Genomic DNA, 22136 nt, shown 5'->3' on the forward strand with positions numbered 1-22136 from the left:
AGTAGGGAAAGGTTTCCTGGAATGGAAGAAGCGACGTTTTCCTATGTTCCCCCAGGACCGGCTCCTCAGCGACATCTGGGAGTCGTGGGTCTGAAAACAAGCGAGGGAAACTGGTTTGTGACAGCCACGACCGGCACATTTTCCCCACATAAGGGAAATGGCTGCTCTGTCAAGCCCCAAAGCGACATCTGGAGAAAGACATTTCAGCGGGAAAAGAAAGAAAAAGGGATAATCAGATATTCCGAGGTCGTCGGCTCCGCCTTGAGTGACCCTCTGGTCTCAGCCACGCCCCTCCGGCGAAATACGCGCAGGACTGGGGTGGGTGGGGTGGGAAGGAGCCCCCTCCTAGGAAAAGTTCAAGATTGTAACGAAAAGGTCCCGCGCATGGGCCAGGCAGTGGAGGATAGTGAAGGACTCCGATTCACCTGCAGGAAAGAAACGCATTCATTTTTTCCTCCCGTGGCAATATAGGTGCGCATTTGGACGTGTGTGCTTGAATACCTTCTTTTTTCCCCCTAAGAAAGTCTTGCCGTTTGGACAAGTTAGCTACTTGAATACCATTTCATTGCTCCCAGCCAAGGGAACAATGAAAACGGGCAGCGGAAATAATGGAGCAACGTTAAGCACTTCCCTTCCTGCAGGCTACCTCAGACTCCCATTGTTTCTGTGGAAGAGAGCTTAAGGAAGAGCTTCAGATGCGTTCGTTGAAATCAAGGGGCTTAAAATTATTTGGATACTGGGATATTTTTCTTTAGCAACGACAAGGAAAAAACAATACTGAGAAAAATTGACTTTACTTATATAGGTATGTTATAATTTATTGTTCAGCCTTTCTGTGGATTTCTTTGGCAGCTTTCCTTAGACAATTCCCAGGTAAAATGAAAAAAATAAACTTAGGCAGAAGCAAAAAGTTAATATGGGTGGAAGTGAAAATCTTTCTTTCTTTCTTTCTTTCTTTCTTTCTTTCTTTCTTTCTTTCTTTCTTTCTTTCTTTCTTTCTTTCTTTCTTTCTTTCTTTCTTTCTTTCTTTCTTTCTTTCTTTCTGATACATAATGACAACTTTGGCTAGAGATTCAGACCCAGTTATCTTTCCACACTTTGATGCTTTTGAATATCCTCTGCCACTCTCCTAGGACGGAATCGTATCTTTATTTCTTGAGGTGGGATCATGCTACCAATAAAACTTGTTCAAAGGCCTGATTAGTACTTGGACAGAGAAGATCCAGAGCACTGGTGAATTGAAAGCAGTGAGTTGAAAGAAGGCAATTTACAGACCTTTCCCATACCTTTGACAAGTGCTCCTGAGAGTCAACTTGACTGTTATTCCCTTTCCCCAGGAATCCCAGAGCTGGGATTTTCTTACTTTTTTACTTCACCCATGCACCCACCACCCATTTAAACGCTTCTGTCCACATCAGATCAGGCTGCCTGGGCCTGGTTAACTGAGGCCTATCTACAATAATTTCCGCCCGCCCAGTAAGATGGGCAGTGTGAGTGTGTCACCTAGGAAGCACCTTCTCTGCTCCAAAAACTTTGCTTCTAGGCCTGAGGTTAGGATGGCCGTTGAGTCTCTGAGGTCTTTTTTTTTTTTTTTTTTTGGTGGGCAATTAGTTTTTCCTACTACTCTCCCCCCAGTTTTTAAAATGTCAAACTGGGAATTGGGCAGCCTCTAAATCCAATAAAAGGCATAGTACATGTTCCAACAAATAAAAGCCACGTTTGGTTTGCTCAGCAAACTAATCAATAGCTGGAGGGATAGTGGTTGTTGGGTGTATTGACAAATCATGCCCATGGGAGACCGTGCACGCGAGTCTTCCTGAATGAAGTGTCACTTGTTCCCAGTTGTTCTTTTGCCTTGGAATAGGACCAATTCTTCCCCTTCCTCCAAGTTGGAGAAGAGACGCTGGCTCCTCTAGTATCGGGATTCGGCTCCTGAGAATCGGCCAATAGAGCCGCTTCGTCTCGCTTGGACACATCGAAAGGTCGGCAGAGCTTCAGGCCCTGCTCGACGAGTTAGTTTGTTTCCTGGCACCTCTGGGACCGTGTGTGTGTGTGCGTGCGGGGGAGGAGGGGAAGTGTGCGCTCAGCTGGGACTCTTGTTTCCTCCCAATCCCCCCCCCTTCACCGCACATACACAGACACGTTCGTCTCATCGGGCGGATGAGATTCCTAATGGCTCCCCGAGCCACTAGGTTCTTAGCCGGGCAGACTTCTGCAAGTTGTTCCCGGTATGTAAATTAGGTCCCCAAAGCTGTTGTCCAAATCGAAGAAACAGAGAAATTAATCTGGGAGACTATCCATCATAGACTGTAATAAAGGGAGCGACATGGATGAGACAGATGATATGATTAAGGAGCTGTGGTCGTTTTAATTAACTTTTCGCTGTCCTGTAATGATCAAACTGGTCAACAGACCCGGTCAATAAGCATGTTAATATCAAACAAATAAAACCAGGGATGATTAAAAACCTCCCGGTTTATTAAATTTGAAATTCAAATGAAATTTATGTGCAGATGCAGACGGAATGCTAATGGGCCGCCACTTTTGCCAAAGCAGCGGATGCTACAGGTTTACAAGAAAACGTGCGGACCGCTCTCTGCCAAGCAGCGAAGGGAATTGGTGCGCTCTTATTACCTCCATGAATTTGGAGAAGAAATATTTTTTCTCGCTCTTGAGGCCCCAGTCCTCAGAAATTCCTATCTCCCCCTCTCCCCAACCTTCACCCTGCCCCACAAAGATCTGGGACTGCCTGAGGACTGTGCCCAGCCGGGATAACACAGGTTTTTAATTAATCTGGTATTTTCAACCCGGAGGAAGGAGCATAGCAGGCGCGAAGGCCGCTAGTGGATGCGCATCCTGCGCGCACATACCCTCCGCACACCAAGTTGCCCTCTCCGTCTGTTCGGAGGCACCGCAAGCAACGCAACTACATCGGGGCTTTGTTTCTCTTTCTTTCCCTTGTTTACTCTCTTGCTAGGCGCAGAGAGTGCAATTCTTCCGCAGCGATGTTTTCTAAATTTGGGTAGAAGTTGCTTTTTAGTAGTTGAAAGAAAAGAAAAAAAAAAAAAGAAGTTATCTACAGAAATAAGCGTTTTTTCAAACCCTCTCAAACTATATAATAACTGGCGAGATTTAGAAATGCATAACTGACAAGAAAAGGAGGAAAGCGTTTTCTTTTTCTTTTCCCCCCTAAGGAATTCGTCTAATTAATGAATCCCTGTTTGCAGGGATCCCTTTAGAACAGGCAGCACCAAGCGTTCTTTCCCTACTTTCCTGGAGGGGAGGCATTGACCCCGTTGACTCCCGACCCCCACCCAAATCTGCAGGGTCTTCTTCTCCCGTGCCCTTCTGGTGCAGCGGATAAAGTCAACAGACCCCGAGTCTCAACAGTTACTCCACCATCCGGATTCTCCCATAAAGCACTCCCTTACTCTCTTTTTTTTAACCCACGGTCCCACCCCCACCCACTTTCTGTGGGCGCTTGGTTGGGGGAGGGTCAAGGGGTAGTATTGATTCAATTTAAATCCTAAATTTAAACAAGTGTGCATTAGGTCTTTAAAATGAATATCATTATAGAAGGAGACCAAAGGCGTGAAGTTAATTCTTTTTATTTGTTAAACGCCGCTCCCTCCCTCCCTCCACCCGTTCCTCCTCCTGGGCTGGCCTGTCCCGCCTTCTCAACAGGCTCAAGTCACTCAGAGCAGCTCAGCGAGAGAAGCGCCGCATTCATGGTTAACCGTCAGCCTTCAGAGAAAGACAGCAGTTCATTAATTTACTTCGCTCCTTACTTCCAAGTATGACCATGCCTCTTACCCCGTAATCAATAGCTATGATCTGCAGTCAATAGCTATGATCTGCAGTCAATAGCCACAAAGCATTAAAAGCCACCCGCACCTCCGAAAAAAGGGGAGGGAGAAGTCCAGAATTGGCTATAGAGGTGAGATATCCCAGCCCCGACATATATGTATCTGGTTTCTCCTAAAAGTTTGGTGTGGAGGAAAAACTCCAGCTACATACATATTGCAAGCAAAGGACTGGGGCGCTCTTATATTAACTATACCACTGAACCCTTGTCATCTGAAAAATAATACCGGGAACAAAATTTTTAGGTACATTCTCCTAACGAAATATCCTCTTCTGCTTAAATTAAATAGGTTGCACTTTAGTGATGGTGGTTGTGTTGATGACCATGATAATAATAAATAACGATGATTTGGTGGAAGTCTAAAATCCTTCCATTTAACACCGGGCTCAAGAGATTTCACTCCTCTGAAAACGGAGCTATTCCGATTTGAAGAAAAAAAGAGGAGGAGGGGAAAATATTTGCAATACGTAGTGCGGAATCCCAATTTCAAACTTTTTATTGCCCAAAACAAAATAAATATGTCGTTGAGTGCGTAAAATCCAGTTGAAATAAACAGGAGTGCACCAGGAAATTGGGGTCTAAAATATCTACACCCATATACACAGCTCCATCTTTTTCAGGAAAAAAAGGGAAGGAGGGAAGGAAGGAAAGAAGGAAGACCCACTGACTGTAAAGTGGCCAGATCCTGGATAATTCTTTCCGCCGTTTCACACGACTAGACTCCTTGGCGTTACAAAAAGGCTGGGTGAGTGGGTGCTCGGGTAGGGAAGGGCAGAAAAGCGGGGTTTTCCCAATCATCCAAACGATTGCTGCGGAGAATTGGGGTTTGGGGGAAGGCGGAAGAGACCGCAGACTAAAAGAGACTGGCGTTGAAACTACCGTCGGCAGCTCGCAAAGCGTGCGCGCCCGTTGTCACATGCTATGCGTAGTCTCATGCAGAGGGAATAAAACACCTTTTTCCCCCTTTCCGTCTGAGGGGCTGAATATCTGAACAACCTTCCGGGAAAAGGGAGCTTGTAAAACGGAGGGAACAAACAAGCAGGCAAAGCGCGCTGCGAGGAACGCCGCAGCTCCCTTGCGCTCGCCCTGCACGCCTGCTTTTTCGCCAGCCCGCTCCCTGCGCGCTGTGCTGCAGCCCTGGAAAGGAGCGGGCGGCGGCGGCGGCGGCGGCGCTGATGACCTCACGCGGCAACGCAGCGGAGCGGCCGACGGCGCCGCAGATTGGCTGGCGCGGGCTCAGCGGCACTTCAAAGCGAGAGAGGGAGCTACAATTGTGGTGGAATGGGCGGAACTGATCATTGTATTGCACACCTCTAAAAAAAACACTGCCTCTGATTTATCAATATAAAAAAGATCCTCTGAGAGGAGGGCACTTTGTGGGATGGCAACTTCACTTCTAGGGGTGAGTCCGGAGGGTGTGTTTTTTCTTCCCCTACTGCCCCCCCCCACGCTTTGCTATTTTAATTGGGTCCTTTTTATTGGCGATCGCGGAGCAGGGTTAAGGCAGCCCCTCTCTTGACCGGGGGCTATTGAGGGTTTCATTTTTGCTTTTTTTTTTTTTCTCTTGACTCCATGCGAGTTTAGGAGAAAGAAAGAGGAGAGAGGGAAGGGGAGGGGGAAGAGGGCAGCCACTTTTTTTTTCAACCCCCTTGACATCGTGCAGGGAAAGGTTTTAAGGGCATTAGCCCTTAACAACCTCCAGAGCTTGGGCTGAGCTATTCCTGTATCCCCGGAGAACTGGCCTCTCTGTTGTCGACGCGGACGGGGAAAAACAGCTGCTTCGCTTGATCTTTTTCTCTCCCTGTGAGAGCTTTAAAAAAAAAAAAAAATTGCAGCAGCTTGTTGCTGTTGTTGATCCCCCCTCCTTTTTAACATTTCTTTGAGCCCGACATTTCCTGCAGGTATGTTGATTGTCTCTGTTTCCTTGAGGTGTGAATATAAAAGTTTGGGGGAGGAGAAAGAATGCTATGAGCGAACTCGGAGACTAAAGGAACGTTTTAAATAAACAACTTTAAACTGCGGCTACAGCCAATTTTAATTGCTCGATAAGAATGGCTGCGGATTAAATGCACCAATACTCTTGGTAGTTTCGGGAAGAGAAAGAACGGAGCTGTGGAAACGCAGCGCCTATGAACTGGGGCTTAGTCGGCACCGAAGCTTTTCAGTTTTTAGATTTTCTTTTCGATTCTGGGCTTCTGGGTGGGACTGAGATTAAGTTCTCGAGCTCTTTGGCCTGACTCCGGGCTGCGCGCCAATCTCAACCAAAGAAACCAGTGAGCTTTCCTAAAAGGCGCTTTTCTGGGGCTTGTGAGCAGGGATCGGGGGGAGGGGGTGTCGTTTCTTCTTACGGAATCAAGAGGAGGGGTAAAGGACCGCAAAGGTTCCTCGCCTTAGCCCCCATTTCCACGTCCGCAGGGGAGGCTATTGGGCGCGGACCCTGCTCTGGGGCGGGCTGCCGCGGGCATCTTTGCCGGCGGAAGATGACGGGCGCTGTCCCGGACTTCTCTCCCCGTTTTCTGCAGGAAGAACCGCGTCTCGGCTCCACTCCACTGGCCATGCTCGCCGCTACCTGCAACAAGATCGGCAGTCCCAGCCCATCGCCGTCGGTCCTGTCCGACAGTACCTCATCTTTCGGCAAAGGCTTCCATCCGTGGAAACGTTCGTCATCTTCGGGAAGCTGCAACGTGGTGGGCTCCACTCTAAGTGGCGTCGGAGTCTCGGCCTCGACCCGTAACGGTTCTTCAGCTCACGCCGCGGCTGCGGCAGCGGCCGCGGCTGCGGCGGCCGCCCTGGTCTCGGACTCTTTCAGCTGCGCCGGCTCGCCTGGATCCAGCGCCTTCTCACTCACGTCGAGCGGCGCGACGGCCGGCTCTCCCTTTGCCAACGACTACTCGGTATTCCAGGCGCCCGGGCCGTCGGGAGGTGGCGGCGGCGGCGGCGGCGGCGGCGGGGCAGCTCCTGACACAGCTGCCGCTCATCAGCCGGTATTCATCTCCAAGGTGCACACCTCGGTGGAGGGTCTGCAGGGCATCTACCCGCGCGTGGGCATGGCGCACCCCTACGAATCCTGGTTCAAGCCGTCGCACCCGAGCGACGCGGGCGCCTCCAGCTGGTGGGACGTGGGCGCCGGCTGGCTGGACGTGCAGAACCCCAACGGCGTCCACCCGGCCGCTGCCGCGGCCAGCGGTCTCCAGGCGGGTTCCCTACATTCGCCACTGGGCGCCTACAACTCGGATTATTCTGGCCTGGCGGGCCACTCGGCCTTCAGCAGCAGCGCCGCCTCCTCGCACCTCCTCAGCCCAGCCGGGCAGCATCTCATGGACGGATTTAAGCCGGTGCTGCCGGGCTCATACCCGGACGCGGCCCCCTCGCCACTGACGTCCGGAGCCGGAGCCTCCATGCTGGGCGCCGGACCCTCCGCGCCACTAGGCGGCTCCCCGCGCTCTTCGGCCCGTCGTTACTCGGGCCGCGCCACTTGTGACTGCCCCAACTGCCAGGAGGCGGAGCGGTTGGGCCCGGCGGGTGCCAGCCTGAGGCGCAAGGGCTTGCACAGCTGCCACATCCCCGGCTGCGGCAAGGTCTACGGCAAGACGTCGCACCTCAAGGCGCACCTGCGCTGGCACACGGGCGAGCGGCCCTTCGTCTGCAACTGGCTCTTCTGCGGCAAGCGCTTCACGCGCTCGGACGAGCTGCAGCGCCACCTGCGCACGCACACGGGCGAGAAGCGCTTCGCCTGTCCGGTGTGCAACAAGCGCTTCATGCGCAGCGACCACCTCAGCAAGCACGTCAAGACTCACAGCGGCGGCGGGAGCGGCGGCGGCGGGAGCGGGAGCGGCGGCGGCTCGGGGGGCGGCAAGAAGGGCAGCGACACCGACAGCGAGCACAGCGCTCCCGGCAGCCCGCCCTGCCACTCGCCGGAGCTGCTCCAGACCCCCGAGACGGGCCACCGGAATGGCCTGGAGTGAAATCCGCCCTGAGTGCGCCGGCGGAGCCCAGGCGGGAGGAGGACCTGGCTTTGCTCTTCCCGGCTGTCGTCTCTCTCCTCCCCCTCTTCGCCCTCTGTCTCTCCTTCTCCCTTTCTTGTTCGGATCCACCGCGTTTTCAGCCCTCCTATTTCATAGCCTCCCGCCCGCTGGGCCAAACGGGATCTGGACGTCGAAGTAACGCGCTCCAGCCAACGCGGACTCGCAGCCAGATCCCTGCCCAGAAAAGGGACTTCGGTTGCCGAGCGGCTGCTCCAGAGACACCCGCGCTGGAGGGGAAGAGGTTTGGGGCGCTGTAAGCAGGGGGGGGGGGCGGGGATTGAGCTCTCGGAAAGGACCAGGGCCTCTCAGAAAGAGAGGCGGCTATCCGGGGGAGTAGGGAGAGGGAGAGGGTGAAGAGCCCAAGACCTCCCGCTGAAAGCACTTTGAATATTGTGAGATGCTTTTAATTAATATTATTATTATTTCAAAGAATTGCTCCAAACGTTAAATTTCTAATTCAGTTTTGCTCCGAAACTACAGCGCTCGCTCGCTTTCTCTGGAATGTTGCAACTAATAGGGTTACTCTGGAGGACGTGGGTGAAGCCTAAAAAGTGTGCGTGTGTGGAAGTGAGAGTGTGAATGTAGGCGCGATCGCATAGCGCCCCATTTGCAATTCAGTTCTGTCAAAGAGGATCCCGCCTTGGTAGATATTACAAAATAAGCCGGGCTAGGCTTTTCTTTCGGATGTCTTTTCTGTTTAGCACTTCCAAGTATTCTGTGCTTCAGCGAGTGACTCAAAATAACTAAGATTCTGGTCTTAGTTGGAGGTTATCTTTTATTTCGGCTTTTAAAAAAGAAAAAAAAGTTCTAATGAACAGATCAGGAACTTTCAAGTAAATGGGCGCTTAAAGATGCCATTGACCTGGGGGGGAAAAAAATCAGATTTAGGAACCATTAAAGAAAAATCCCCTTGTTTTAATTAACCCGGCATATAGCTATAGAGCCTTCACTCAGAAATTAGTGAGGCTGGGTTTCATAGACTTAAGTACAAAATTGTTTTCATAGACATGTTTTTTTAAATTACCCTTCAATGCCATTTACTCAGAATTAAAGCAAACCGAATTAAAGTTCCAAAGTTAAACAGACAGTGACGATCCTTTCTGAGTATCTCTAGGATTGCATAGTAAATTGCCTTAAAATACTATCCTTTGCATGCTTTCCTAGGGATAAATTCCATTCAGCATAAAGATATTTATTTTTGGCTAATATTCGAAAAGCTGGGCTGCACCCATTCCGGTCAGTTAATTTATACCTCTATCAGCCCAACTAGTTTTAAAAGTTTTGAATTGGGCTATTAATTCGAGTTTTCTGCTGTAATCAAGCATTGCTTAATTTGTGGTAAAAACTGACCCTTCAAAATGCTTCCTGGAAAAAGTGTAATCAATTGGTGCAATTCAACCACTTTAATTATATAAACTTTATAATTGTTGAAAGTTCTGACACAGTAAAAGTCAGTCCCATTGATTTCAATGAGATGTTAACATCCATTTCTGATATTTTCTTTCTCAATGAGATCAGTAAGACTCAAAATAGTTGTTTGACTGGCTAATACCCATTCGTTAAATATAAGGGACTTCCAATTTCCCCTATTCTTTTAGAAGTTAGAGAACAATAATATAATTAAATTATTTCAATCTAGATAAGTTTCTTCCCCATTCTTTAAAAAAAAAAAATACCAGCACCTCTGCTTGGTTTCCAGAGTGCAGCAATTCATGTGATGCTTTGAAAACACCAAGGATACAATTTATTCTAATTCATAGCATAATTTTTCTGACAATAAGAAATATGAAAGCAATCTGACTTTTCTGCAAGTCTATAGTTTACTAAGAAGAAAAAAACCCAGCCAACCAAACAAAAACACAAGAGGATAAAAACAAATATTGGTAAAATAGTTCAAAACCTAATGACTTGTACAACAGAAATCGTTGTAAAATAGCTAACAATTTAATATAATTCCACCACTGTATTGGTGTGAGGCGCAGTTGTCCAGGGGACGATTTGTACAGTATTTTTCTTGTATATTACTTCCAGTAAATATTTGAAAATATATCAAAGTACACTTGAGCTTTCTTTCTTTCTTTTTTTTTTAAAAAAAAACATTTTCGTTGTCATAAAATATTAAATCATATTGTTGCAGTCTTAATAAACTGCTTTTTTTAAAAAAAATGTCATTTGAAGTGTACAGAAAATTGCACTTCAGAATATAGTTTTGCTTGAATATTAATTTAGTTAGGCATAAGACTGTAATTAAACAAAAAAAGATTGGATAAATGTTGAATGCCATTTCATTTAATGGAGCATGTACTTTTTTGCATTTTCTGACAGTTCAGGTATAGTTTAAGTGATAATTCTCCTATATTTCACTCAGTGGGTTTATCTAGACCCATATATTAAATACACTGTCCAAATGATGCAGACAAATAATGGCCTGTGCTTTTCCCTGAAAATAAATATGGTGAATGTTAATAACACACTCTTGATGTTACCTAAACAACACAATCCTATGCATGTTTTCTTGGAAATTCTACTGTCTTCAGTAGGTCTTATTCCTAAATATGGATAGGATTATTGCCTGCAAGTTTGCAAACTCTGCAAACAAATTGTCTCATTGTAATGTTGAAATAAGTTTGGATATTTCACATTGAAATGAAAAGAATGAAAGAAACAAAGGAAGAAAGAAAAAAGCCTTTCTCTGGAATACTTTAAAATTGCATTTTAAATGCATGAAATGTAATTGACTTTTATCTGTAAGATTTTAAATGGAATTAATAAACAGCACATAAAATATTTGTTGTTAGGGTTAGTTAATTTCTTTCTCAGGATAATAATGGGGTATCTTCAAGACATTGCAATTTGTTTTCCCCTGCACTGGGATCCCTTTTGAAAACAACATATGAGACTCTGCACCCTTGCGCAGGCTTCCTGGGCAAGTCTTTCTAAAAGTAATAGGTAAATGTATGCTCAGGACAGAACCCCTATTAAACACAGCTGGATTTGCTTTGAGGTAAGAAGCTTTAGCAAGTGATGTAACAAACGTTGTTCTTCCCCCCTCATTTCTGTTGAGTGTGTGAATATTGATAACACTTTCACATTCAAATATTAGTTGGTTAATGATTCTCTGATCAACTGAAACAGTTAAATTTTAGGAATATTATTCAGTGATTGGCTCAATGTGTGCATGAAGTGCTCATTATTATTATTTTACAAGTAGCCTGGCTTATAACGCATTTCTTCTTACAGACAATAAGTGAATGGGAAACAAAACTGGTATTATCCTATCACGCTTGAACAACTATTAAATACGTTGACCCCTGTTATTGATTCTTAATGCCAGCAGGATAAGAACAAATACATTCCTTGAAGCTACTTTTAGGATCAGGGGAAAAATAGCTTAAGGTTGAAAAGAATCAAGCAGGAATATTTGCTCCTCAATTGATCCAAGACTGAAGTTTGAAAGTTGTTGATTATTCTGATTCCTGGCTGTTCGTCACTCTAAAAAGGAAATCCTGTTTGGTTGAAATTGTAAAGAAAAGACCACAGAATCGGTAGTCGATGGGTACTTTTTAGAAAGTGCTGTCCGAATTCCGTCGCCATTTCCTCCAGGAGCAAACAGATACCTTGGGGGCTGGGGAAATGTAAACTTGAGTTTGGGGAATTTGGGCGCCAGATTGCTTCATTTGATTTCGTTCATCTCATGGGTGCAATCCGGAGGGCTGGCATTTTGCGGTTTGGCCGGTGATTTCGTGTGGCATCTCCCTTTCCAACAGGAAGGCAAAAGTGAAAGTTAGGCTAGGCTGTATATAGTAATTGGAAAAGTAACCAACAAAATGAGAGTCCTAGTCTTGTCGGGGAGCTGAGAGTTGCGAAATAGCCACAACTGTAAAAATATAGCTGCTGTTGTTTTTTTCTCTCCCGGATTTTGACGTCTTTGCAAGGCACACTTTGCGGTTCTTTTCCAGCCTCCATCTCTTCCAAGCAAAGAAAAAGTTCGCCAGCATCAAGGGCGCACCGGTGTTCCCCCCGCCCGCCACATTTTCGCTTTGACAAAGGCTGGCGCGCAAAGAGGTTGAAAGGGGAGAGTTGAAGTTGGAGGTCCGTCAGACGAGATAGCGTCTTTCTTCTCCACCTCCCTTCCTGGCAAGGTGGGCTTCGAGGCTGGGGGCGGGGATGGGTTTGTCTGCCCCACAGGAGGGCCCCGAGGTGATTCCAGCCCCCCGCCCCAGCTGAAAAGCTGAAGCTGCTTTTGGCTTGGTGCCCTGAGTGTGCGTGGCCTATTCTGCGCTACTAAGTGGAAATTGCGGAGTTGAGAGAGGTCTCGACCTTAGTGCAAAAAAAGAAAAGAAATAAAAAGAGAAAGAAAGAAAAAAAAGCCGCTTTCTGCAGGCTTTCGGATGCTTTCAGCCGAAATCCCTCCCAGCTAAGAAAACTCAGCCGGGTTGTGGGAGGGAGGCAGCGGGCGGGCGGGGAGGCGGAGGCAGTCCGCCTTAGCTATTTGCTCTTTGACTTTGTAAATAGATCTTCTGCAAAGCTGCCTTGGGCGTCCTGCTCCAAGTTTAAGACAATGAGGAAGTGGGGCAGAACCAATACTTGGAATTAATACCTTAGGATCGCGCCAGCTCTGTCTCCACTTAAATGTTTCCAATTGGAGCAGGACTAGTCAAACTGGATTTATTTGGGGCCCATGGGGGGGGGAGAGAGAGGGTAGAGACTCGCATCCAATATTCCCTGTTCCTTTGCTTAGTTACATAACCCAGAAGAACTTGCATTTGACACTTTCTACCACCGACCATGCCTAACCCCCTGGTTTGAAGTGGTAGGATGTGACCCCCATTGACTGGTGGAGCTAAGCATTGCTGCAGTCTTGGCCAAATTTTAAAAGAAGGATCCTAAATCCTTCTTTTAAAACTGAGCTCCGTTGAATCCTGTCCAAAGACGACTGTATTAGGATGGCAGCCTTGTAAACATGTCTAGTTACCTTCAACTCGAAGTAAACACATTTAAGATCGGGTCTCTAACTCAGCTGGCATCTAATTCTGAGCTTTGGAAGGGATAATAAATAATATACTGAGGAGGTGCCTCTGAAAGAAAAGATAAGAAGAGCTTAAATCAAGGTATGGAGTCATCAACCACAGGTGTCTTTCTGCCATGATTCGGGAACGCCTGCAAGGACGTGTGGTGGTTTAAGATTCTTCTTACTCTTGGTTGGGGACAGCCTCATTTCTGAGTCTCCGAGTTTTAAAGGCGAACTTTAGTACTAGCCAGCTTTCCTTGCCTAGTTGCATCTCCTTTGGAAAAGGAGTCTTGTCCATCTTGTGCACTGAGAAAGTGTTGCGCAACTTTACAAGACCTAAGCTTTACTTGCTTCCTTTTTAGACCTAATACACAATAGGTATTAGGTCACACAGTAGGTGGGGCTAGACTAGGAATCTGGACTAAACTAGCACTGGGCTGTTTGGGCTGTGGGATCCCAGTCAGCTACTATCGAGGTCTATATGTACGAAGCCATTCCGTGAAACTATAAAATGACTCCTTCGACTAGACTAGAGCATATTTCTGCAGACGCAGCGTTAGGTTTTGTTATTCCTGGTTTAAGGTTGAATGTGTTTTGTAACCTCAGCTGCAGGGTCGCTCACGGACAGAGTTCGAATTCCTGCTCAGTTTGGAAAGGCAGGGGGAGGTTTGGGTCAATCACTATTCCGCAATCAAACCAACTTCAAACGTTTGTCGAAGGATAAAGGGGGGAAGAAAAGGGAGAAGGCGTTGCTGTGAACTGTTTGGAGAGATGGTGGTTTAAATTTACACAGAGTTACAATAACGATTTGATGCTGGACAGAAAGTTCCTTCCTTAGGTGTTAGGAAAAGCAAAGAGTTTGAGGCTAAGTGTATTAATATGCATTCTGAATTCGGCGCTGGCTCTTATCGATCTAGAAGAAAGACACACTCCGGAGCCACTCAACGAAATCTTAAAATAGTTTATCTCTCCCTTGATTGTGTCGCGATCCTAACAACCCTGGGGTTTTGTTTTCGAAAAATTGCTTTTTTTCCTGGAAGGAGCTTCTTCCGAACCTCTGTTTATTTCTCTGGAAATAAAAAGAGCACCGGGAATTCAGCGGCATGTCCAGATTGAGTCGCTGGGCTGCCGTCCCAAAATACCCTTGCAGCGATTCTCTTGAGGAAAACGCCAGACTGACTTCCGGGCACTATTACCCTATTAGGGTCTTTAAAGATTGCTACTTTCGAAGTGCCTGAGGGAAGGGAGTAGAAATTTCCCCACCCACAAGGTTTACTGTGACTTACTGGCTAGCAAATTCAATTAGCATTCTGTGGGACATTGATACTCGCAAAATTTCAATTCGGATCTAACACAGGATTTCCTGCCGGAAGCTGCGAGGATAAAATGGCTTAGGTTTCAGTTAAATGCAGAGAAAACATAAACTCGCGGGGACTCGGGTCGGTCGCGCAGTCCCCAAACACGCGGGGATCTGGATATGTGTGCCGCTTATTCTCGCCCTCCCCGCGGGACAAAACCTGAGGCGGTGTTTTGAGTCCCTTGGGAAACAATTGCTGGACACTTGTTCCTGGGGTTGGGATGGAAGCATCGTTTGCTGGAAACACCCCCCCCCCGGATTTTATTTCTGCCCAGTTTAGAGTAATTACATTTCCCTGGTTAAGAGGCCAGCCCAATTCTTCGTCGCCTGAGGAAGGAATGAGAGGCCTCTATCCCTTTTTTTTTTCGCCGTGATAGGTGACTATCCCTTTTTTTCGCCGCGAGCCTCAATGGGGAATAATGGCTTGAAAGAACCCAGAGGAGGTTGCTTGAGGTCCGGCTGGGAAAGTCTACGTCCCGTGGCAAGTTTACGCGAGAATTACGGAGGCAATTTTTGGTGAAAGTATCCGAAGGCGATCTTCATTTTACCCGGCATTTGATACTACACCCCGCCGGGGTTTTCTAGTGTTTGTGTGGCCACCGGTCTTAAAATAATTATCTCTCCACGCGGCTTTACTTTTGGTCCTCTGTCCGTGAGCTAAGTGTCTTGGAGACTTGGTTCACCTTTGGCGGACGTGGGTCCGAAGGAGCCTTTAGGAATCAAGAAGGCACCTTACGCCTCACGGGTGGACGGGGTGGACAGAAAGGGGTGACTACGGGATGATTTCCAAAGCCGACTTCGGTGCTCGCGCGGATCTGTCGCCTGAGAGCATAGCCGAGCGCGCCGACTTCGGGAGTGGAGAAACAGCGCCGCCTGCCGACTGAATCGAAGCTGCTACGGGCGCTGGCCGAAAGACAGAAGCGCCGCGAGGCCCGCAAACGGGAGCGAGCTTTTTAAGTTGGCCAAAACTTTCTGCCAGTTTTGTTAGACGCAGGGTCGATGCCGAAAATGTTTTTTTTTTTTTTGGTGTTGTTTTATATATATAAAAAATGCATTAAGGAAATTAAAGGTAGAAAATATTGAGGCTGAGGGATTAAAATGTTAATATATGTATATAGCACTGTATTTTTCTTGCCCGTTTTTCTTGCCCTCCCTTCCTCGCTGATCTTGCAGTTGACGCTTTATTTTTCTCTTTTGTTGCGTCCACGTTGGGTTCTGCCAGTCCAAATCCGCTATTAAGCGGATCTGAGGAAGCTGGCTACCTTTTCTCAGATCTGTTTCGCTCTTCCTTGGCTCCAAACCGCCTTAGCTGCGGACTTTTAGCGGGACTCGGCCTTTCTTCCAGCTACATCAGATCTCACAGGAACAGAGCGAAGAAGAAATATTTTTTCAGAATCGGTGGTTAAAAGGAACCAACAGAACCAAAGGAAGGAAAGAAGCGCCTTCCGTGTTTAAAAAGTTAATCTCAAAATGAAAGCAACTGAAAAGGAGGGATTTTTGGTCTCCTCTGCGTCTTTACAAAAGAAATCTAATATAAAAAAGCAAATATTTCTGTAGCATATGTAAGGACTTAAAGTACTTAGGTGCTCCTACAAAAAAAATCATGGCTTGATAGATGTTTGGACAGGGAACTTCATGATATATATTAGAAATTATGCTATACTTTGAGGACGACGTAACCCTTCCTGGTGACAGTAGAAAAGCCAAGTCTAGCTAGAATTGCTAAAGTTGGTATAGAGATTAATCTAATCTGTATAGCAGACACAAGATAAATAACGTTGCCATTTTCAAGAGATGTGTGCTGATCCAACCTGATTCAGATCTCAGTAACAAAGGTTCAAAAAAAAAATCCTGCTATTTAATCTGTTACATGTCACATCATCGACACAAGTGAAATTCGTTTGTTTTGGTTCAATTTTTGTTGGTTCTTTACCCATACATTCACACGCTGTCTACTCTTCTCAAAGGCAGTATTGGACAAGATGTGGAATATATGGATATGTGGAAACCTTCAAGTTCAACTAGCTATGGAAGTTCACTGGCTGACTCTGGGCCTGCCATTACATTTCTTGTCATAGCCAGGATTGGCACTGAATTAGTGCCAAAGTAAAAATGAGTAGAAAAAGGTTATCTCTCTGCTGTCTCCAGGACATCAACTGTGCTTTCCAAGAAGTTCCCTACCAACAACCAGTTTGCAATACCTTCACTTAAATAATATTACTCTTATTTCTAGAGAGGTAAAGACACATATTTCAGTGCAACTCCCAAGCTAGAGTCACTCAAATAGATTACAACTCCCTTTATCCACAATCTCAATACATGTCCCCATGTTCCCTCAACTCCACCACCTTCCCATAATGAGAAGGGTAATTTGACCCTGGCACCAGTGTGCCAGGGTCAAATTACCCTCATCCGGGGAGTTGAGGACCATGACATGTATTGAGATCAAATATATAGGAATATATAGAGTGTCCTTGAACATTTTGTGTAGAAAACACATGGTAGAATACACTGAGCCAAAAATTAAACCAAAACAAATTAATTTCACTTGTGTAGATCATGTGCCATGTAACAGAATACATAGCCAGAATTGTTTTTGGGAGCCTCAGTTACTGAGGTTTGGGTCAGGTTGGATCAGCATGCACCTCTTGAAAATGGCAAAGCTATCATTATCTTGTGTCTGCTCTACAGGTTAGATTCATCTCTATACCAACTCTTTTTCACCCGAGGCTTACCATTCAATTGCACCAGAAATCTTGGCCTCAGTATAGTGCAGATTAATGTCAGCAACCTGCCTGATTTAATTTCCATCCGTAACATGAGAAGAATGCCTAGATATCGGATTCACTTTAACTGATTGTCTGGTGTTTCAATGGCACTAAGAAAATATGCTTAAACCTGCCAGGATGCAAAGTAGATTTCTGCCAAATGAAAGTTTGACTGCTTGTTTAAGTGCATGCCTAAAGTTTTGTGGATAGCCATTTCTGCAAATTACATGTTACAGTACAGCCAGCAGGATTCCTGATTCCTTCAGTACTTTTTGAAAAATTAAAATAAATGCCTACACAGAAATGAAAGTCTTGGTACTTCAATGAATTGAGAATGAAAAATTAGAAATCTAATGATCTAGAAATGTTATTCACAGTATCAATGGGCAGAAAGGGGAAATACTCCTGTTTGTAATGTTTTCTTGGAGGTTTTTTAAAATTATCCTTTTTTTACAGGCTTCTTATATTTCACATTATTGCTTTAAAATAAAGTTGTGTACTTCCAATTACCCCTTCAATACAACATCTGGCAGAAATGTTTGTATCAATCTTCAAAAATATTGAGTTCAAACTTCCCTTTTTTTTTTTTTGAACTATGCCAGGGCGTTCTGAATACTGAGGATGCCATTTACTCGACTATTAAAATCTATCCGTATTTCTAACAGCATTGCAGACTTATCTCTCTCTCTCTCTCTCTCTCTCTTTTATTTTTTACTAAACTTCCTTTGAACTGTCAATGTTCACAGCTAAAGTTTTAGATATTGAATATTAGAATGTAAAAAGAAACTCTGGTCATGAATACTTAAGTATAAAATCTCAGAGGTATTTTTGTGATTAAGGTGACACTTACAATTTTTGTACAAAACAAGTTTGATCTAAAAATGCCCAGGCTATTTGATTAATATGGGCAGTATCTTATTGTACATAAAATTCTAGTATGTGAATAGATATTGGCACATCTGCTTTTGTGATTAGACAATGCCCTGCTTGTATAATGAAGATCTCTAATATGATCCTTAAAGACTACTGTTGCTATGTAGGTTTCTTTTATGGGACTTGCCAGACTCTCTGGTTCCTTAATTTTCTTTGAAATATTTTTGATGAAAAACTTTAAAAAAAAAAACAGGAGAGTTTGGGATGCTACACAGAGAGGCATGAAACTTCTTGCTTCAAAGAATTTTTGAACAGAAAAAAATGATGAGTGTCTTCAGTTCAAGGTTTGGTTCTGAAACATGCCCAGATGTCTAGAAAGTGAAAAGAAATTGGAATTGTGCAGAGAAATCTGATAGACTTGAAGAGACATTCTTGGCAAAAAAGAAAAAAAGAAAAAGAGGGATGGTAGAAGATAAAGCAGGCATTTTGAATATTGTAAACATGTAATGTGATTGCTCTACACTTGTGTAATTTAACTTGCATCTTTTGATGTGCATGGGGGAACTTTGAATAAATAGATTACTGACCACCAACCTTGCATTCTGCAAAATGGGTTTTTTGTTCTCCCTGGGAGAGAATATATCACTCAGCATCTCTTACCTGACTTACAAGCAGCTTCTTGACCCAGCACTTTATTTTCTGTTTTGCTAGATTTCTGCCTGGAATGTTTTGTGACTGACTATGCCACTGTGACTATCGTTTTGTGAGAGGGGCAACGACACACTCTTAACATTCGAAATATACCCAAGAGTTCAGAAGGATACTGCAGAATCCTTACATTGCTATATGAGCACAAGTTGCCTCTGAACTACTTTTGGTGCTCCTGCTCCTATATCCCATTCAGTTGTAATGTGTTTAATAAAGTGATTTTTAAAAAAATGAATAACCAGAGAGAGTCCGTAAAGAAAGTCAATCACATGTAACATAGAGAGATGTATGGCCCTGTAGTTTTCTTTCAGACTGCTGCAGCCTGGCATAAAACTGGCATAGGTAAAGAGAAGGCCTTCTCAACAATACCAGTCAGGTGACCTTGCATTATAGTGCAAATCCAGGAATATAGTGACAGCCTCTGCACCTGCCCCAAGCATACGTTCAAAAATTACACAAAGCCTCTTTTAAGATGAGCTTAGCTGCTGATTTCAAATTCACTCAAAAGCACCCATATATCCCTGGGTGCTTTGCAACAGCATGAAAATATGCAACGGTGAAAACAACCCTATTCAGCTCTTTAGGGGGCAAAATGCAGAATGGTGTTCTCTCATCCAACCCACTGCTGCCATCTGAGTTCATTTCCAATTTGAAGGATAGCAAAGTGTAACAGATTTTACACATGTTGAGGCTCCTACTTGGTGGTTTTGAAATAAGAGGAGACATTATTCTGACATGTGTTGTTACCACAGTGGTGAACTATGGATGACTTGCAGCTGTTGTAAGACTGGTGATGGGGATTGGAATTGCTGTTATTCAGGTTAATTTAACTGCTGCTGACATTGTCAGTGGAGCACTAGAATAAAGGAGAGACTGCAATGGTTTGAAATTGTAGAACTACAAATTGGGGCTGAAGCTTTTTGAATGTCCAAATTCAAACCAGAGCCAAAGTGGGCTGCTTCTGCTTTGCTGCAAGGTTCCAAAAGATCTATTGAAATTACTATTGCTTTTTTTTAGATGCATACTCAATTCTTTAATTAGCCATATCTTTTTCTTCTTCTTTTCCTTAGGCTTTTCATTTGTGTTGCTTACATTACTTCTTAGAATATACCACTGAATATATCCCAGTTCTTGCCTTCTGATGATACATTTTTACATTTTTAGCACACAGAAAGTTGCAACAACACTTGAAAACCATATATGGCTACTTTTTCTTTTTTCTTTGTCTTTCTTTTAACAGAAGTCAACTTGCCAGCAGGCTATGTCCAAAATATTTTGTAAATATATCACAAGGAGGATGTTTTAATGTTTTAACATTTCTTCCCAATTCTTCTTTAAATTGAGGCAGAATAATAAGTTTATTTAACCGTTTCTGATCACTTAAAGCCAATACACTTTGTTGCATCACAGCTATGCATTCAAATCATGTGTGCCATCACTAACTCTAAAAACTGGTTAGAAGATTTAAGCTGATGAAGGAAGCTAGTATAGCCATACAACCCTATATTTATATTTATTTGTTTTATTTGTTTAAGAAGATGTATATGGCCACCAAACTCACTTTCAGTGACTCAGGGTGGCTTACAAAAATAAAAAGCCAATATAAAAACAGTAAAAACCAAAAGCCCTCCTACCCCATCTTCCTGCAGATAAACAGTCAAATGAGACATTTGATGGGTTCCATCCCACTCTAGGGCCTCTAGGCCTGTTGTCAAAACTGGGATTTAAGCATCTTGCAAAAGTGTCAAAATGGGGGCTAATCTTATCTCTCCAAAGATGGTGTTCCACAGGAAGGGAACCACTATGGAGAAGGCCCTTGTTTTTCATCCTGCTAAATGAACCTTCTCAGAAGAGGCTGCCTGTAGCAGTCCCTGCCTCCCCGCTTTGGTGAATTGGGTAGCTGTGCCCAGGAGAAAACAGTCCTTCAAATAACCCCGATCCCAAGCTATGTAGGGTTTTGAAGATGACAACCAGCACTTTGAATTGCACCCAGAAGCAAATCAGTAGTCAATGCAGCTGCTGCAGGACCAGGCAAGCCACATTTTGAACCATTTAAAGCTTCTGGATACTTTTCAATAGTAGCCCCGTGTAGAATGTGTTGAAGTAGTCAAGATGGTAGGTAATTAGGATGTGAGTGACTGTGAGCAGGGATTGTTAGTCCAGGAAAGGGCATAACTGATGTACAACCTATAGCTGTACAAAGGGACTCCTGGCTACAATGCCTCCTTCTCCTTCAGCAAGAATTGTGAGTCCAGAGAACCCCTTGGGGTAGTGCCATCCGATCTAAGACCAGAGATGGCAATTCTCCATTGACCAAGAATCCTCAACCAGAGCTATTCTGTTTTGCCAGGGCTGAATTTCAGCCAGTTGCTCCCCATCCAGCCCTTAGTAATTTCCAAACATTGTGAGAGGGAGGTCAAGGCATCGCCAACTTGCCATGCATCGAGACATATAGCTGGGGCATATCAGCATATTGAGGCTATCTAACTCATGGTGGCAATGATGTAGATATTAAATGAAAGTACCAAGCCCTGTGGGACCCTGCAAAGCAGCGGTGAAGGCTGGACCTGTCGCTTGTTATCAACAGTAACTGAAAGTGACCACAGAGGGTGGAAGTTAACAAGGACAATATTCCAACCTCTGAAGCCATCCAGAAGGATACTATGATCAATTATATTGAAGGGTTCTGAAAGGAGCAAGGATGGGGATGCATGCAGAAACCCCACCCTGTTCCTGCCAAATATCACTAAAAAGTGAGACCAAAGGCCATTTCCATCCTGTATCCTGACTGAAAAGGGTCTAGATAATCTAGTTTATACAGGAACCTTTGTGTGATGACCCGTAGTGTCTCAAAAATAACACAAAAACTAAAACATGAATCAAGGTCTTGTAATGCCTTCAACTTAGCTTCGCTGTTTTATTAGTCACAGTTTAAATTCAAAAAGTAGATAATGAAGCAAAAGGAAACCAAAAACAAACTGCACTGATGAGAGTTCCAAGGCAAACCAAGATAATTAATTACACATTCCAGGAAGATAACCGGGGAGAGCCCATAGGAAGAACGCCAACAAAGATAAATCTCATCCAAGGAAAGCACTAGTTTGACTCCAGTGTCTGTGAACACGCAGTTCCAAACTCTTATACAGAGCTCACAGCTGCAACCCATGAGGAGGATCATGGCCCTCTCCTCCTGAGTAGACCACGTTTTATCCTGATCCTCTCCTCCCTGCGTGCCCTAGGATGGATAGGGGATGGGCCTGGTTCCTCCTCTGACTGCTCAGCCGGCCTCTGCCCTTCCCCAGCCTCCTCCTCCAGCTCTGGAGCCACACTTCCACTCTCTGTTGGCTGTTCCTCCTCTTCCTCAGAGTCAGACTCCACCAGGGACATGACACTCTGGAGTTGCCATGCAACCACCTTCTCAAAAACCTTCTCCTGAAAGGGAAGATTGGAGATATAATAAAATTATCCAAAAATCTAGTGAAGGCTTCTTAAGAAGAGGGCAGACCACAACCTCCTTGAAATTCTGGGT

General features: G+C 44.9%; 1 protein-coding gene across 3 annotated transcripts; it reads left to right on the top strand.

Moving 5' to 3' along the window:
- The first annotated feature begins 5170 nt into the window (after window positions 1-5170).
- SP8 (Sp8 transcription factor) lies at window positions 5171-9020 on the top strand. Of its 3 annotated transcripts, none has more exons than XM_026678044.2 (2): window positions 5171-5267; window positions 6388-9020. In XM_026678044.2, the coding sequence occupies exons 1-2, from the start codon at window positions 5247-5249 to the stop codon at window positions 7828-7830; spliced, it is 1464 nt and encodes a 487-aa protein (XP_026533829.1). In that variant the 5' UTR covers window positions 5171-5246; the 3' UTR covers window positions 7831-9020. The 3 variants fall into 3 exon arrangements, with proteins under 3 accessions (XP_026533829.1, XP_087801213.1, XP_087801212.1); XM_087945087.1 differs by lacking the exon at window positions 5171-5267 and adding an exon at window positions 5493-5766; XM_087945086.1 differs by lacking the exon at window positions 5171-5267 and adding an exon at window positions 5782-6138.
- The last annotated feature ends 13116 nt before the right edge of the window (window positions 9021-22136 follow it).

Source organism: Notechis scutatus, chromosome Z (assembly GCF_049901735.1).
Source record: "Notechis scutatus isolate UNSWTSFEM ecotype Mainland chromosome Z, rNotScu1.2, whole genome shotgun sequence".
Taxonomy (NCBI): domain Eukaryota; kingdom Metazoa; phylum Chordata; class Lepidosauria; order Squamata; family Elapidae; genus Notechis; species Notechis scutatus.

Excerpts from the sequence above, each read along its gene's own strand:
- SP8 (XM_026678044.2), top strand. The coding sequence starts at position 5,247 with ATGGCAACTTCACTTCTAGGG. Across the intron at positions 5,268-6,387 it reads TGGCAACTTCACTTCTAGGG|GAAGAACCGCGTCTCGGCTC; the intron begins GTGAGTCCGGAG and ends CGTTTTCTGCAG.